The 17,154-nt window shown below is 40.1% G+C and overlaps 1 protein-coding gene across 1 annotated transcript in view; it reads left to right on the top strand.

Moving 5' to 3' along the window:
- Window positions 1-17,154, top strand: part of SCN11A (sodium voltage-gated channel alpha subunit 11) — an 88,455-nt gene that overhangs the window by 52,762 nt on the left and 18,539 nt on the right. The window contains exons 17-23 of the mRNA XM_027584593.2: window positions 2,636-2,749; window positions 3,481-3,595; window positions 5,804-5,958; window positions 8,952-9,125; window positions 14,226-14,327; window positions 14,818-15,087; window positions 15,777-15,830. Coding sequence (XP_027440394.1) covers window positions 2,636-2,749; window positions 3,481-3,595; window positions 5,804-5,958; window positions 8,952-9,125; window positions 14,226-14,327; window positions 14,818-15,087; window positions 15,777-15,830 — 984 coding nt within the window. The remainder of the gene's footprint in view (window positions 1-2,635; window positions 2,750-3,480; window positions 3,596-5,803; window positions 5,959-8,951; window positions 9,126-14,225; window positions 14,328-14,817; window positions 15,088-15,776; window positions 15,831-17,154) is intronic.

The raw sequence follows: 17,154 nt of genomic DNA, 5'->3' as shown, positions 1-17,154 counted from the left end.
GCAGTTTATGTTGCCTGCTTTCTTCCTATGTGTGGGTCATACTTCCTGGGTTTTTCCCATGTTTTATCATTTTTGTTTAAAATTGGGCATTTTAAGTAATATATTGTAGCAGATCTGGAATTGATTCCCTTTTCTCCTCTCTGGGGCTTGTTTGGTGACTTGGCTAGACTATTCTAGTGAAGTCTATTCCCCTACCTCCCCTCACCACACACACACAAAGGTGAAGTCTTTGGTGTAACTCCTCAGAGGGCACACCCTTGGGTTTGCAGACAGTCACTGCAGGATCACAGTTATTTTAGCAGGGCTCTCTTTGACTATCTTTCCATGCTCTCTCTGTTAATCTGTCTGCTTTATTTGGTATCACACCCAGATTTGGGGCTGAACTAATTGCTGGCTAATTGCTCTATTGTCTTTGACAATACTACAGGGCATTAATTCCTCCACAGTCTGATCTAATTAATTTCAGGGAGGGATACTTATAAGGCCAGTCTTTGAGATTTGTTCTAACCCCAGGGAGATTCTTTTTAGCTGTCTCTTTCCATGGTTCTCTGTAGTGAACTTGCTGACCTGTAGTTTAGTTTGTTGCTTTTAATGAAGAAGAGCTACTAGTCTCTTCTTATTTGCTTACCATCAAAGTCTCCATTGTTTTCAAGAATACCCTTAGGCTTGAGCCCCCCCCCCCCCACATTGTTCCAGATAAAGTCAGTTCTTTTGGGGAGAGCTTCAGAGTTCTTGTTTCTTATGGAATGCCTTCCGCCATAGGCAAAATCTCTTAGCTACTAATCCAAGTACTTGTAGGGGCAGTGGCCTCTCATCTTCTCAGCTTCCTTCTTTCTGCATGGAACCTCTTCCTTATAAACTAGCTGAGGTGAGGGTGATCAAGACCCCAGTATTCTCAAGCTGGTGAATCTGGAATAGAGTCTCTGTCCTATGAGTAGAGGCTGGATGGAAAAACAGAACCCAATTTCTTGGCCATATTCATGAGGAATGTAGCCTCTTCAACTCAGAGTTGGAGAGGACGAGAAAAGTTGGTGATCTACACCTCCTGATACATATGTACATATGTACATATCATAAGATACATATCTCTTGATTGGGGGCTGAGGGTAAAGGGAGCCCCATCTTCTTGATCACAGCTGCCTAGAGTAGGGCTTCCAGATTTTTTTTGAATACGTTTCTTCATTTGCTGTATGCCTTAGGACAATTTCCAGAGCCTTTAAATGATTTTTTAAAAATATTTTCACCACTTATGCTTATTTCTCTGGAGATCATGTCCATGGATCTTCCTTTAAGTTGCCCTCCAGGAAGTGAAATTCTATATATCTTTTTCGTTAAATCCCAAACTTATTCATTTTAATGACACTTTCAGATTATTATACTAATTTCATTTTTCTTTCTCAAGTAAATTCACCTCCTAGTAGTTAATTTTTAGGGCTACTGATTTTGTTTGTCTCCTCCTATATTTTGGAGTGTTAGTTTAAATTTCTCTTTAGTGAGAAGATCTGTCACTCTCTTTGCAGTCTAGATTCTATGATGTCTTTAATAAACCTTCCTAGGGCAGCCACTACAGAACCAAGTTTTACATTGACAATTTAGGATTCTTGTCTAATAGTGATCCTAGGTGTATTTCAGATCCAGTGGGTACTTTTACTCAGATCCTATTTCTGAGGCTGTACTTCCTCCTGCCTCCATGCAGCTGTGTATAATTATAATTCCAAACATTGGCCACAACTTGTTTTGGCTTTCTCTCTTAAGTGCAAGAACTTCAGCCCAGTCCATAGTTTCAAGCCTTGAACATAGCTGTTCACATGGGGCATTTTTAGTCATCATTACCTGCTACATGCTTTAAATTGTCACTACTTCATATTTCTGTTCTGTGTCTGGTCCACAGCTATATTTACTTGTTTCGTGTGTGTGTGTGTGTGTGTGTGTGTGTGTGTGTGTGTTTGTAATATATCAATGCATGTGCTCAAATGGGAGAAGTATTCTTAAATTATGACCTTATAGTGTCAGAATCACAGGAACACTCACATAGATTTTAGGATGAAACCTTCAGCTAAGGCATGACTTTGCACATCTTTCTTGGGTATACCTGCAGGTCATCAGACAAAATTTATTTTTTATTTTTATATAGTAATACATTTTCATTTTTCTCTTTATGCCCTTTTCTATTTCACTAAGCTAACCCTCTATACCCCAAAGAATAAAAAAATTATTTTCCAAATTATTCTTCTAACATTTTAACTCATGTATTTTTATATCAGTATATCAAATCATTATGGATTTTATTTTTACTATATTCTGGCATTATATTATATTTTCAGGGATAGCTAATTATACCACTTATTAAATAATTTATTATTTAGCCATTGAAGTGAAATGATACAGTAAGTTTCACCTCTGAATTATTTGGTGAATTTTGTACCAAAACCATATTGTTTGATTACATGACTTTTGAGTAAGTTTCATTACCTGTTTCCTATAGTAGTTTTCCCAGAATTATTTTATGTTGAGTTTCTCCAGGAGCAGTTTTAAAAAGTAAAAAGAATGTAATAATGTCACAATTCAAACTTGTTTTATCTCAAGTGAAATGCCCAGGAGAATATTAATTCTACTCTGGGCTTTTTGGTGTCAGGCCTTTGAACTCCATCAGGTGACCAAGAAGTCCATCAGCCCAGGAGCTCAAAGTGTGGAAATTGATGTGTTCTCTGAAGATGACATATGTTTGTCAGAAAAGGATCCCCAAAAGGTAATTTTCCCAGGGTGTTCCAGAGGGAACATGTAGCTTATCTATACACATTTTCCAACATAGCCATTATGGCTATCGAGATTAAAATATCAGGATTAATGCAGCGCAAAATGCCAGAATTGGATCTTAAGCAAAGGCCAGGGTTTCTTAAACTCTCCACTATGACGTTTGGGGCATGATAATTCCTCCTTGTGCTGGGCTGTTCTGTTTGTTGTAGGATGTTTAGCAGCATCCATGGCATCTACCCACCGGATATCAATAGTATCCCCAGTTGTGAAATTAGAAGTGTCTTTAGACATTGTCAACATGTCTCCTGGAGGGCAAAATCAATGAGAACCACTAGTCTAGACCTATTATTCTGGGAATTGAAAGAGCTAAAAATTAGTCTCAGTAAAATAGCCTTCACATCACCCAGCCTCTCTATTTGGAGTTAGGTAGTATCAGAGATATGATTTGTAGGGAGGAAAAGGTTGAGATACTGTGTCTTTATATACCTCACCTTTTTTAAGCCAGGGGAGAGCAGTTAGAGAATTCTCTCCTAAAGTCAGAGCTCGTCAGAGCATTTTCAAAAGCACCCAATGAAAGGGACACTCTCTAGATACACCTATACCTAGAATCTTTTGCCTAGCTAGCTTCATTCCTAAAAAGTCATACACGAAGGTATTAGGTGCTACCATTGTGAGAGTCATTCTTGGTAAATGATTCCCCTTTTCCTTTGTTCTGATGGGTAGAAGTGTGATACTACCAGTGTGCTCTCAGAATGTAGCACCATCGATCCACAGGATCCCTTTGGACGGGTGCCTGAAATGATTCCCAAAAAAGAACCAGAGAGATGTTTTCCCAAAGGTAAGTGGCAGTATTCCTGCATCCAGTTTACAGAATACTGGATGAGATTCTGTTATTCTTTGAAGCTCTGTGATTTTGATAGATGCCTTCTTTCTACTTCTACTGGAGAAAGAAGTAAAGAGAGGGCATCCATAGATTCTTGGGGCCATTATCAGATCCAGGTAAAGGAGATTTCAGGAAATTCTTTTTTTTTTTTTTAAGATTTTATTTATTTATTTGACAGAGACAGAGATCGTGAAAGCAGGGATAAAAGCAGGGGGAGTAGGAGAGGGAGAAGCAGGCTTCCTGCCGAGCAGGGAGCCCGATGCGGGGCTCGATCCCAGGACCCTGGGACCATGACCTGAGCCGAAGGCAAATGCTTTAACGACTGAGCCACCCAGGTGCCCCAGATTTCAGGAAATTCTTGATTTAGGTGGGCTCAACTAACACAGCCCAACAACCAGGGTAGAAACTCTAGAAAACTTTCCTCTAGAAAACTTTTCCCACTGGGCCAATATGTCTCCCACTTTCTATAGTCCCTAGTACATCCATTGTCAAGATGTAGTTGAGGTGGTAGACCAAGGGAAGCTGACCATAAGTCCAGATCCTCAGCACATCCCTCAAGATTTTTCTCTGGAAGAAGGATAATATTGTAGTTAGGAGCTTTGGCTCTGGAGCCAGACTGCCTGAGCTCAATTCTGGCCTTTTCATTTACTAGCTGTATGACTTGATCAATTTGCTTAGCTTCTCTAGTGCCTCCTTTATAAAATGGCTATAATAATATCTGCTGCAAAGGATTATTGTTGGCCTTAAATGAGTGAATGTAAATCACCTAGAAGAATATCTGGCACATAATAAGCAATCAATAAATGCAGTCTTTCCTGATTCCTTGAGTGGATATAGTGGTTCCTTCTTACGTGCCTTTATTATTTCCTATATTCATTGTGGGAAATTTATTTGTATCTGTCTCTCTTGTGAGGTCCTTAAAAACATAGGCAGTGACTTAATCAATATTGTATCTCTAGTGTAAGAATGGACTCTTGCCCAGATTGTGGGCTCAACAAATTTAGATGGATAGATAGACAGGTAGATAGAGACGTAAATGAATGAATCTAAAATTAAAAATTTCTTCATAAGTTTGACACTAGTCTGGTCTCAGAATGGACACCAAGAATGAGTTTCAAACTTTTTGCAGGTTATTTGACAACCCTCAAACTGCCCATGGGGTCAGAGGTCAGTCTAGGGATAGATTATTGTTAATTATCCTGACTTACATTTGGACTGGTGCTTGAGGTGTGTATAGGATGTCAACAATGAAGTTGGAGAAGAAAGGTTGGTTTCTAGAAGAAGGGAGGAATGGCATAAAAGATAGAAAAAAAGCCTTTTAGGGAGATTAACCTATTGATGTTCTGAATGATGGAGGAGGGCAAGAGCAGACTGAGGAGACCTCACAGTAGCTTAGGAAAATGATTAGGAAAGGAGTGGAATGTTAAAATCACCATGAAATTAACCTCCTTGGAAGTTAGAGGATGAGTGGAGGAGACAAGGTAGAAGGGTGATGTGATTCATGCTGAAGGCTGGTGTGTGTTGAGGTCAAATGCTTACCTATGTGTATCTTGACAGTTGATCAGACTGTGTGGTTTGGGTGGTTCACAGAGCCTGTGCCCATCTTTACCTCCTTCCCCTCAGTCCTTAGGACACTGTTTACTGTTGCCAAAAAAAATTGCTGCATGACAAACAGCCATGAAGCCTCAGTGGCACACAATAATAAACATTCGTCTACGTGACTCCACTCATCCAGGCTGGTTATTTCTGCTGATTTTGGCTGGCTTTATTCATGTGAGTGGTAATGACTGGGAGTCGGCCAATCTGGTCTGGGCTTACCTGGGCCCCTTGGCTCTGTACCACATGTCCATTCTTCTCCTGAAACCAGTGGGCTGGCCCAAATATTCCTTTCTTTATGGAGATGGTGCCAGAGATCAAGTGGAAACATGCAAGGCCTCTTAAGGCCAAAGCTCAGAACTGGTGTGTGTGATTCCCACTCTGCTCTGTTGGCCAAATCAAGTCATATGGCTGAGCCCAGATTCAGGGGGTTGGAAAATGACTCCACCTCTTCAGTGGGAAGAAAGCAGAGGTAAGGGACATGCATAAAGGGAGGGTGAAGAGTTAGGGTTATTAATACAGCTCACTACAGACACTAAGAATAATGCTACTGCTCATTCCTTGCAGGCCTGGGTCACTGCTTTCCATGCTGTGCCATGGACAAGAGAAAGTCCCCCTGGATCATTTGGTGGAACCTGCGGAAAACTTGTTACCAAATAGTGAAACACAGCTGGTTTGAGAGCTTTATTATCTTTGTGATTCTCCTGAGCAGTGGGGCACTGGTAAATTATCACAGTCTTGTGGGGACGTTGGGCATCAGGTGGCTAGGCTACATTCTGACATGGGGCTGTGAATATGGGGATACCAGGCAGAAGTGGGATCTTTGCTGCTGGTTCCCCTTGAGGGCAGGATTTTGCACAACTTCTGGAGTCCTGCTCCAACTGGGAAGTCCCAAGCCAAAGACACTTTACTTATGGGGAAGCATGATTTAAATCAGCACTTTAAAGTGGCTACTGGAGTCTGACCCTGAACTCCATGCCTGTCCCTCATTCTGGAGAATTTCTAGACATTTTCACTGTGTCCTACATGTTTCTTCCTCTAGACAGCAATGTTCCTACCTCTCTTTTCTGGGAAACCATAATGCTGCTTTCCTAAAGGTAGAACATTAGGAGGAGAAGCCTACAGGGACCAGGTTTGGATATATAATAAGTTGTCTTAGTATTATCCATCAGTCATGGTCCTTTGAGAGGAGAAACAAACAGATACTGCTTTAATCACAGAGCAGGTCCTTCCAGATCGAGGTGTAGTGGTCCCAGTGAGGTTTGGAAATAACTCTAAATCCATGCCTCCATAGCCTATAGTTGTAAACTCCTTCCTGCTCTCTCTCCTCATCTTTTGGTCCTTCTTGCCTCCCTTACTTGAGTGATAGCATCTTCTCTCTTATCACCTACATGTGTCTCTCTTTTTTCCTCCCTCCCCTTCTATCTTGTATTTTCCCTTAAAATAGCCGTAATATAGAACTAAACTCTCTTACTATTTGTTGTATAAATGAATGGAGTCTTAGGTTCCCCCTTATTGATTTAGAATCACAGAGCATTTCACAGCAAGTCACTAGCAATTAGAAGTGACAAGGAAATGTCTTGCTTCTTCACCATTGCCTTTCTGGTTAGTTCTGTACATTTGTGTGATCTCTAGGTGAAAGTAGATGAGCACACACTGGGGCCCATCAGAGCCTATGATCAGCACACATCTCCATTTATCTACTTACTGCAGTGTAAATTATTTCTCAAGCAAAAAAAAAAAAAAGTAAATTTCTCTAAACCATGCCAGAGAACTCTCTTAATTAATTTTTATTGCTAATCCCTGGTCTAGGATTCCCTGTAGCCTTCTGGTGCTTACATTTTCACTGGATGTTTACTCTAATTCAAGTAATAGGTTCTTTAATTTATTCCACAAATGATAATTGGTGTCTACCAAGCCCTGTGCTAGTCAGTGGGAAAGCATGGTGTTGTCAGAAGGTCAGGGACACATGATACCATCCTCCTAGTTCTCATCTGCCTTCTGATGAGGCAAGTGTAGGTTGGGCAGAGGAAGACTGAGCACACACTGCAGAGGGAGAAGGACTCAGGTCTTATTTCACTTTACATATTTATAGACAAATGGAGACAAGAAACATCTAGTCCCTTGCCACTGTATGTGGTATATGGATCAGCAGTCTCAGTATCACTTGGAAGCTTGTTAGAAATGTAGTCTTGGGCCCACCCCAGACCCGCTGAATCAAAACCTAAATGCTTTGGGACTCATTAGAGTTTGGGAAGCTCTGGTCTGAGCAACTGGGTAATAATGAGAGCTTTCTGGACAAGGAAATGGTCTCATTATAATGTGGGAGCCTCCAAAGTTCAGTTGCTGATATTGACCTACTCTTCATTTGAACAAAGTCAGATCTGCTGAACCGGGCTGTTGCTCATCTTCCAAAATGAGAGAGGAAATGAGCTTCCAATACCATTCAGATTTGTCTCTGTTTAAGAGGCACAAAGACAAGTCCTTGACTTCCAGGAGCGTGGAGTCTATTAGGGAAGACAGATGGGGTTCAAGCAATTATAGACCAGGGCCATAGTGATACACTCAGAGAAGCAGTGGATGACATGGGTCCATGCAGAACAGGCACCTAATTGCCTTCGACAAAGAAGGACAGTTTCCAAAGAAAATATCAACTGAAATGAGACTTTAATAATGATGAGGAGCCGGCAGGGGACAGGAGGAGATGGAGAGCCTTCTCCAACCAAAAGCCCACTTAGGAGTTGGAAGTCAGATTATTTTATTCTTTTGCATTCTTTTTCCCCCAGGGCCATGGGGCTATGGGATTACCTAAATACCCAACAACAGGACCGATTTCTTTCTTGTCTTCAGTGTTTGCCTAAATGTCTTGATAGGTTCAGTACCAGGGACCCTTATCTTCTTCTTTTTTTTTTTTTTCATTCTCAGTAACTCTGTAAAGGCCAAAAGGACAGCTTCTACCTGAGTTATATAGACCCCGAAGAATCACATACAAACTTCAGATGAGGGGGATGTTTGGATGTAGCATGAAAAAGGGTCTCTCCAGAAGCTAGGATGTCTCACTTTCATGATCACACTCAACGAATGTTTAATATTCAAAGTAATTTACACTGGAAGCTCCAGCCCAGAGCTTCCCCAAGTTTTGCATGTCTTGGTACACAAAAAATGGGCACATAACATTGGAAGAAGCACTGGGGTAAGTTGTAAGGCTGTTTGTTATAGATCATTGGCCTCAGGGTTGGCAAAATCTAGAGTGTAGACCAAGGTGTTTGGAACTAGGGTGTTATGAGCAATGGAGAGCCGCTGAATAGAGCCACTAAGGTAACTAGGAGGATGAAAGAGATGGAATTTGCCCCTGGGTGGTTCTGGAGAAGTTGGCAAGATATTGTTAGCATGAATTGGAAGGATCAGGAAGACCAGGAAATTGTGTGGTGATCTGTTAGGAAGATATTTTCATATTTCAGGGATCATTGGTGAGAGCCTAGGGAGATATTGTGGCAATAGAAGTCTAGAAATAGGATTTTCCTTCTTCCAGTTTTACTTACTCAAGGAATTTATTCCACTGCGAAATTTCATTCTTAATAACTTTTGAGCAAAACCTTGTCACCAAGAGAGATGCTAGTTTATTCAAATAAGGAAGAAAAGTTAAAAAGTAAGGTCAGCAAGTAGTTCTAAGCAAATATTCAACCTGGCCTATGGCTATGCTTTATCATTTCAGGTATTTGAAGATGTTCACCTTGAGAAACGACCCAATATCCAAGCATTACTTAATTGTACTGACCATATTTTCACATACATTTTTATCCTGGAGATTGGTCTAAAATGGGTGGCCTTTGGATTTGGGAAGTATTTCACCAGTGTCTGGTGCTGGCTTGATTTCATCATTGTGATTGTAAGTTTACCATCTCTGTGTTCCATGCAGGAAGGGGTTGGGGTAGGGGAGGGGAATATATCATAAGGAAGCTGTGTGCCTTATTTGGGTGCCTCTCCAAAATATTTTTCTTCACAGTACTTGTAAGTAGTTGTTATTTATCCATCAGCAGTCCTGCCTGTCCTGGGTCCCATTTCTCACACTGCACTTCATATTCTCACTACCCCAATACTTTCCATGATGACGCTCATCCACTTCTCTCCATAAGCACTGCTTATGTCTGATGTATACCTAGAATAACCTTGAGTGTCCACCTGTCTCCTTCCAACTTTCTATTTTCTCTCAAGACTTCTCAAAGAAGGTCAGCAGCCAACAGACCAGGCTGGTCTCCATCTTAATTGTCAAGCAACATAAGAGGATTATTCACATACCTTCTTTCATTTAATCTGCACAACAGTGTTCTGAGTTAAGCAGAGTTATACATTACCTACCATGTTACAGATAAGGAAACTTGATGCTCAGATGGTCAGCAACTTGTTTCAGATGAAACTGGAATTCACACCTTGGTCTGTGTGACGCTAAGGCTAATAATAGTACATCACATTATCAAGTGCTTTCTCTATGCCAGGTATTCTGCCATATGCTTCATAAGCATTCTTTCTTTTAGTTATCCCAACCACTCCATATGGTAGGTACTATTATTTTTTCTCATATACACAGGGAGAAACTAAGTAATAGAGAAGTTAAGAAACATGTCAAAAATTGGCCAGCTAGAAGTGGTGGAGATGAAACTCAAACCCAGTAAGCCTCACTCTGAAGTCCTTGATTTTAACATATCAAAATGTAAAACTTTTGGTTTTTTATTCAATAGAATTGTAATTATAAAGACAGGCTAGAGCTGGAGACAGTTCTTGCCATATGCATAACAGAAAATTATTACCCACAGTATATTAAAACTCTCTACCATGTGCTAGTTAGTTAGACTTTGTCTCTGCTGTTTAAAGAAGTAGACATGACAAATGCATAAGCATAAGCCATGTGGTCAACCTAGCAACTGGAAAACCATAATGTTGCTAATGTTGTTGATGGACACAAATAGGCATGTCATTCAGGCATTTTAGAAAGGCATCAGTGCCATGGGAGCTCCAACAGGAATAATAAAAAAGAATAAAAATATCCACATGTCTGTAAACCCTATCAGTTAACATGGTGCAAATCACTTTGCACCCATTATCTTATAGTATAGTGAAGAACCCATAAGACAGTGGACAGATGGTTGGTATCTCCATTCTAGAGACCTGTGGTCTACTGACCTAAACTCAGGAAACTGATCCTAAAGTTATCTTGTCTGCTCTCTTTCTGTGTAACCTTAGGCAAAGTACTAACCCCTTTTAATAAGTCTTCACCTTAATAAAAATGAGAGTATAGACTACAAATTGCCCAAATTAGACCACACACAAATGGAAAACATAAATCTAACAATAACCATTTAAAATATCAAAACATAGTTCAACACCACACTGTCAAAAAAGGGCGCCAGGCCCAGATGGTTTTACAGGCAAGTTTTCCCAAACTTTCAAGAAATAGTGCTATATACTGAATGTTTGCATCCCCTAAAATTCATATGTTGAAACCTAACTGCCAATGTGTTTGTATTTGGAGGTGGTACCTTTGGGAGGTGATTAGGTTATGAGGGCAGAGCCCTCATGAATGGGACTGGCGATGTATAAAAGAGACCCCACAGAGCTTCCTCACCCCTTCTGTCAGTGAAGACATAGAAAGAAGAAAACTATCAATGAGTTAGGATGTGATCTCTCACCAGACACTGATTCTGCTGGCATCTTGATCTTGGACTACCCAGCCTCTAGACTGTGAGAAATAAATTTCTGTTATTTATAAGCAACCTAGGCTTTGATACTCTGTTATGGCAGCCTGAACTAAGATAAACAGTTAACCCCAACCTTATTCAAATTGTTACAAAGAATAAAAAAAGAGGAAGTTTGCATACTTCATTTGATGAGCCAAGTATAATCTTCGAAACAAAATGAATGGAACAAAAATGAGTACAACATGAAAAGAAATAATCTTGAAATTATTTATTTTTATAAATCCCAGAGAAAGCACTTGATAAGTATGGTCCACTATTACTATTATTAGCATTAATATCATATCGACCAAGGTGTGAATCCCAGTTCCACCTGAAACAAGTTGCTAATCCTCTGAGCTTCAACTTTCTTTGCCTATAACATGATAAGTTATATATAATGCTACTTAATTCAGAACATTATTGTGCAGATTAAATAAGAGAATGTGTGTAAATAATCCTTTTTTTTAATTTTTTAAAGAAAATTTTAGAGCAGTGTGTGAGTAGGGGGCGGGGGAGGGGCAGAAGGAGAAAGAAAATCCTAAGCAGCCTCCATTCTCAGCACAGAGCCTGTCATGGGTCCGGATCTTACAACCCTGAGATCATGACCTGAGCCAAAGCAAGAGTCAGATGCTCAACCGACTGAGTCACCCAGGCACCCCGTGAATAAGCCTTTCATGTTGCTTGTTAATCAACATTATATAAAATGATCTTTATAATTTTGAAGTAGAAAAATATAAACAGAACCACAAAAAATATGTACCTAAATTCAACTATATCAAAATGTAAAACTTTTGGTTTTTTATTTAATAGAATTGCAATTATAAAGACAGGCTAGAGCTGGAGACAGTTCTTGCCATATGCATAATAGAAAATTATTATCCACAGTATATAAAAACTCTCTACAGATGAACAAGAAAAAGAAAACATAGTGTAAGAATGGGAGAAGGATGCAAACAGGCAGTTCACATAAGGAACACAAGTTACTAATAAATATATGAAGAAATACACTCTAGCTTTATTACCAGTTAGCATAGAAGTGCATATTAAAATGAGAGACTTTGTGTTATTCATCAGACTGACAAAAATTTTAAAGTTGGGTAATTTCTAATATTGAGAAAGATATAAGAAAATGGAATCTCTAATCACTGCTAACAACTTAATTGGTAACAGTTATTTTAGGGAAAATTTTGCACATTAAGTATAATTACAAATGAGCCCAATTTATTATCCATAAATACCACTTCTAGTTATGCATCTATGGAAAACTCTTGTGTATGTATGCAGGAAAAATGCAAACATCTGTCCAGTTTGTTGTTCATAATAGCAAAGAATTGGAAAAAACCTAGATATTCACCAAGGGGGAATGGATCCATAAAATATGAATATTTCTATGCTGTAATATTTTATAACAGTTAAAAGGAACAAACCACAAGAATATGTCTATCAAAATGGTGAATGTCAAAACAGTACAGAGTAACAAATGCAAGTTAGATAGAAAAAAAGATAAAACCAGCAGAAGACTTCCCACCTTAAGAGTACTGTAGAGTGGGAAAGAATGTGGGTATTTTTATGTCTGCATGTATCATCAATGCGCCCCAATTTGGTGGAATAGAGACTGGGGATAACCTTATCAGGTGAAAGGTGTACAGTGTCCCTCTAGGGACCCTTCTTCCCCACCCGTGATAAGAGTTATTTGGTAAAGCCAGAAGAACTGCTAAACTGTGCCATCCTTTTCCCTCTGGCTAGGAACAAGGTAGAAGGAGATATTTGTGGAAAAGCTGCTGAAATAACTCTCCCAACAGGCAATGCTATTACAAACAAGAGAACAAACAAAAAGCCTATTTTATAAACCTTTACAAAGAGTTTATTTATTTATTTATTTATTTGGCAGAGAGAAAGAGAGAGCACAAGCAGGGGGAGCGGCAGGCAGAGGGAGAAGCAGGCTCCCCACTGAGCAGGGAGCCCAATGTGGGGCTCGATCCCAGGATCCCGGGATTATGACCTGAGCTGGAGGCAGACGCCCAACCCACTGAGCCACCCAGGCGCTCCTGGAAAACCTTTATAAATAAAAGCATTTTGAATTGATGGTGATTTTTTTTTTTAAATTGATTATACATTTTAAAATTTTGTTATTCTGCCATATTAACTCACTTAATTTCTCTCAGTTTGCTAGTATTCTACTACTACAATGAGATTGGCAGGGGAATGATTTTAGATAATAGTGAACTCTGATATCAGCATAGTCAGTCATAGGATAATTCACTTCCTGTCCTGCTGAGCAACCCTTCTTTCAAGTTGAACCTCTGAAGGCTCTGCATAATCAGTAAGAATGACTAGAATCTGCAAATAGTGGTCTTTAACTCAACCTCATTATATTTAAGTTTCAATTTAGTGTATTTGCAGAGCTTTCCAGTCCTTAGCCCTGACCCACTGGGAAGAACTATGTTGGGAGAAAAAATTGGATTTAATTCCCCCAAAAGGAGGCATCTGAGTGAGGGGAAATATTAGCAAACAGTTTATTATTTTGTTGTAACTTTTTATTATATCATTTCAAACTTATAGAAAAGTTGCAAAAAATAGTGTAAAGAACCTCTTATAGTCTTTCCCCAAGTTTACCAATTATTAACATTTCACCCCATCTGCTTTGTCATTTTCTCTCCATTTTTTCATTCTAAATTGCTTGAGATTAGGTTGCAGGCACCACAGCCCTTTACCCCTAAACATTCCAGTGTGTATTTCCTAAGAAAAAGGATACTGTCTCACACAGTCACAGCACAATTATCAAAGTTAGGAAATTTAACATGACTCAGTAACAAAACCCATATCCATTTTCAAATTTTGTCAATTGTTTCAACAAGGTCTTTTATGATTAATTCTTTCTATCCATCCACCGTGGCCTCCCCTCACCAACCCCAATCCAGGATCCAATTCAGGACCCCAAGTGACACATCATTATCATGTCCTTTTGGTTTCCTTTAACTCACAGCAATTTCTCAGCTTTTCTTTGTCTTTCATTAAACAAATAATGTAAATGCACTGTCCTCACCTATATGGGCTGTAGCTTTGGCAAACAAGGAGAAAAATAGTCTCTTCACTTGCCCTCCCACTTCCTGCAGGGGCTGGCTGCTTTCTGTTTCTGGATAATCCACTGAAGGCACCATGTGTCTGCCTCTCAGAATGAGGGCTGCCAGTCCCCCGCTGGCTTCCCTGGAAACCAAGTCAGGTACACTACCTGTGGCTTCTCTTCCCACCAGGTCTCTGTGACCAGTCTCATTGACTTAAAGAGCTTGAAGTCCTTCCGGACCCTAAGAGCCCTGAGGCCCCTGCGAGCATTGTCTCAGTTCGAGGGAATGAAGGTACATTCTTCAGGCAGATGGGAGGAAGGTCAAGCTGTCAGGGAGAGGTGGAAAAGCCAACTGCTCTTCTTGGGCTGGGCTTCCCTTAAATTGCCAAGCTTTTCCTGGGCTCCTTCCTGTCCAATCCACTGCTTAGAATTTGAGAGATGGAGAAAAATTTAAGATAGCATCCATTCTGTGGTAGCCAAGATGGGCTCCGGTTTCCTTTCAATCCTAGGGCAGGTGTCCCATAAATCTGTAACACTGTCATTAAATGACATTTCTCAAGTGATCCTCAATGACAACAGAAAGGACCCATTATCTATGGAGCTGAAAGCAGGGCTTGTCATAGGATGCAGGGTTGGGAGGTTGGAAGTAGAAAGTAAAGACAGAGCTCCAAGAGGTCCAGTCCCACATATCAGGCACATCCTGAGATCCAGAATTTGGTGAATCCCATGTATCTGTTATGTTTTTCTTCTGTTTTTTTTTTTGTTTGTTTGTTTTTTTTAAGGTGGTAGTCAATGCTCTCATAGGTGCCATACCTGCCATTCTGAATGTTTTGCTTGTCTGCCTCATTTTCTGGCTGATATTTTGTATCCTGGGAGTAAACTTCTTTTCTGGAAATTTTGGAAGATGCGTTAACAGAACAGATATAAACTCGGTTATAAATTACAGCACTGTTGCAAGCAAAACTGAATGTGAAGGTGGAAATTTATCTTGGGTCACCCTTCCAGTCAACTTTGACAATGTGGGAATGGCTTACCTTGCCCTGCTGCAAGTGGTAAGTGCTGTTGGTATGATTTTTACTGTGAGGAGAGAAACCTTAAAAGAAACATAAATCATTTCTCAGTTTAATAAAAACACAGTGACTCCATTAAGATAGTAGAATCAAATCCTAATTCCCCATGTGGAAGCCATTGCCCTCTGGAATTGTTCCCCATTGAGCATCTCCAACTTTATTGTCTACTGAGCCTCAACCTCCCAACAATGCCCCTTTACATCTCACCCTATCTTGTATGGTGCCTTACTCTCCAGAGCTCCAGCCAAGAAGGACTGGAGCCTCAGATGCAAAACTACACCATTAGCAGCAGTTCTCTATTGGAAGTCAGTCCCCTGTTCAAACAACAGTTGCCAGGTCTTAGGCAGACAGTGTAAACATGTAGCATCAGGAAAGCCTCAGCCAGGCTCTTTCCAGTAGTTGTTACACAGCGCCTCTAGAAATTTTTAAGGCAGAAATTTCCTTTTAAAAAAAAACTTTTTATCTTGTAGAAATGAAGAAGAAAAAAAACCCCAAGACACCCATTTTTTAATTACCTTCTACTGTTCTTTTAACTGGACGTTTTGTCCTGGACATTCATTCCTGTCTATCTTATATACATCTGCCCAGTGGGTCTTGCTTGCTGTTGTATGGCACTTGTCTGTTGATAGCAAGCCTATAATTATGTTCATGTTTATTTGCTTTTGTTACAGGCAACATTTAAGGGCTGGATGGATATTATGTATGCAGCTGTCGATTCCAGAGGGGTGAGCTTTTGTTCTACCATGTTCTAGAGTGCTAGGGTTAAATCAGGAATATCATGACTGCATAGACAGTCTAGAACTTCCCACATCATAGTTCCACAAGCCAGCGTTCTTTGCCTTGTTTTCTTGGGACAATAACTATGAAAAAGGGACAAAAGAGGTTCTTATTCATCCTTCCATGAGTATTACATCCTATCTTGCTCCAAAGTCCAGTCCTGTTTCCCCATAGTGACCAGGGAGAAACCTCTCAAGGAGGAGATGGAGCCAGAAACAATAGAATCACAGGATGCCTTGATTTTCCTCTCTTACTTCTTTTCCAAATGGGTATTCGGGCAGAAACCAAATTTCAAAAGGTAATAGCCCTGAACTGTGGGAGAATATTACAGCTGGACTAGCGTCTGATAAGAAAGACCTTCCCATGGCTCCAGGCTCAGAGACTAAATGGGTTTCTGGTGATTGCCAACTGTAAAATTCTAGTTAAGTAAAAAGTAATCATGGATTCTGAAAGTTGGAGGAGTACTCAGCCATCTAGTCCATTTCTATGTCCCATTTGGGAAAATCGAGAATTGGAAAGGAAGAGTATTGCCCAAAACCATGGAGTAAGCAAATGATTGAATCAAGAATGGAATCAGCATTGTTTATTTTTTTCCTATAAGCACACACATGTTGTTGTTCTGTTTGAGAGTCTGCAGAGCCTGGCACATAGTAGGTATGTGAGCTGGTAGTGGCAGTGGAGGTGGTATGAAAAGTGGGTTATTTTTTTTAATGTAGGCTCCATGCCCAGTGTGGAGCCAAATGTGGGGCTTGAACTCATGACCCTGAGATCAAGACCTGAGCTGAGATCAAGAGTCAGATGCTTAATTGACCGAGCCACCCATGCATGCCAAGAAATGTTATAGCAGTAGTAGTAGAGGCAATTTATAAAAAAGACAGCATTTTAAAATATTAATGTGCTTTTTTTTTTTTTTGTCTTTTGAATATATGACCTTCATCTTAGTTTAACTTAGACATCCTTGTGCCTTGAAGTGGAGATGGGAGATGGGGAGGAAATCTTATGCAGATGTATGCAGGAAGAGGTGTGTGGCTTACATGTTCCCTGAATGAATGATAGATGGGTGGAGGTGTGTGGAGGGATGCCCATCCTGATGCTGGTCCTGGAACATTATGGCTGGTGTGTATATACTGGCTTCTAGCATGATGATGCCCTTGTCTGTGTAGTCACAGAGAATCTTGCTGGTCTCAAATATTGGTGAAACCATGGGCCTTTCTCCCCGCTCAATTCCTCCTGGTCTCAAACACTCACTCTATGACATGTCCTCTACATGGT

This window comes from Zalophus californianus, chromosome 1 (genome assembly GCF_009762305.2).
Source record: "Zalophus californianus isolate mZalCal1 chromosome 1, mZalCal1.pri.v2, whole genome shotgun sequence".
In the NCBI taxonomy this organism is placed as follows: Eukaryota; Metazoa; Chordata; class Mammalia; order Carnivora; family Otariidae; genus Zalophus; species Zalophus californianus.
The sequence above is the reverse complement of the archived record's forward strand: the minus strand, read 5'-3'. Positions and strand labels throughout refer to the sequence as shown.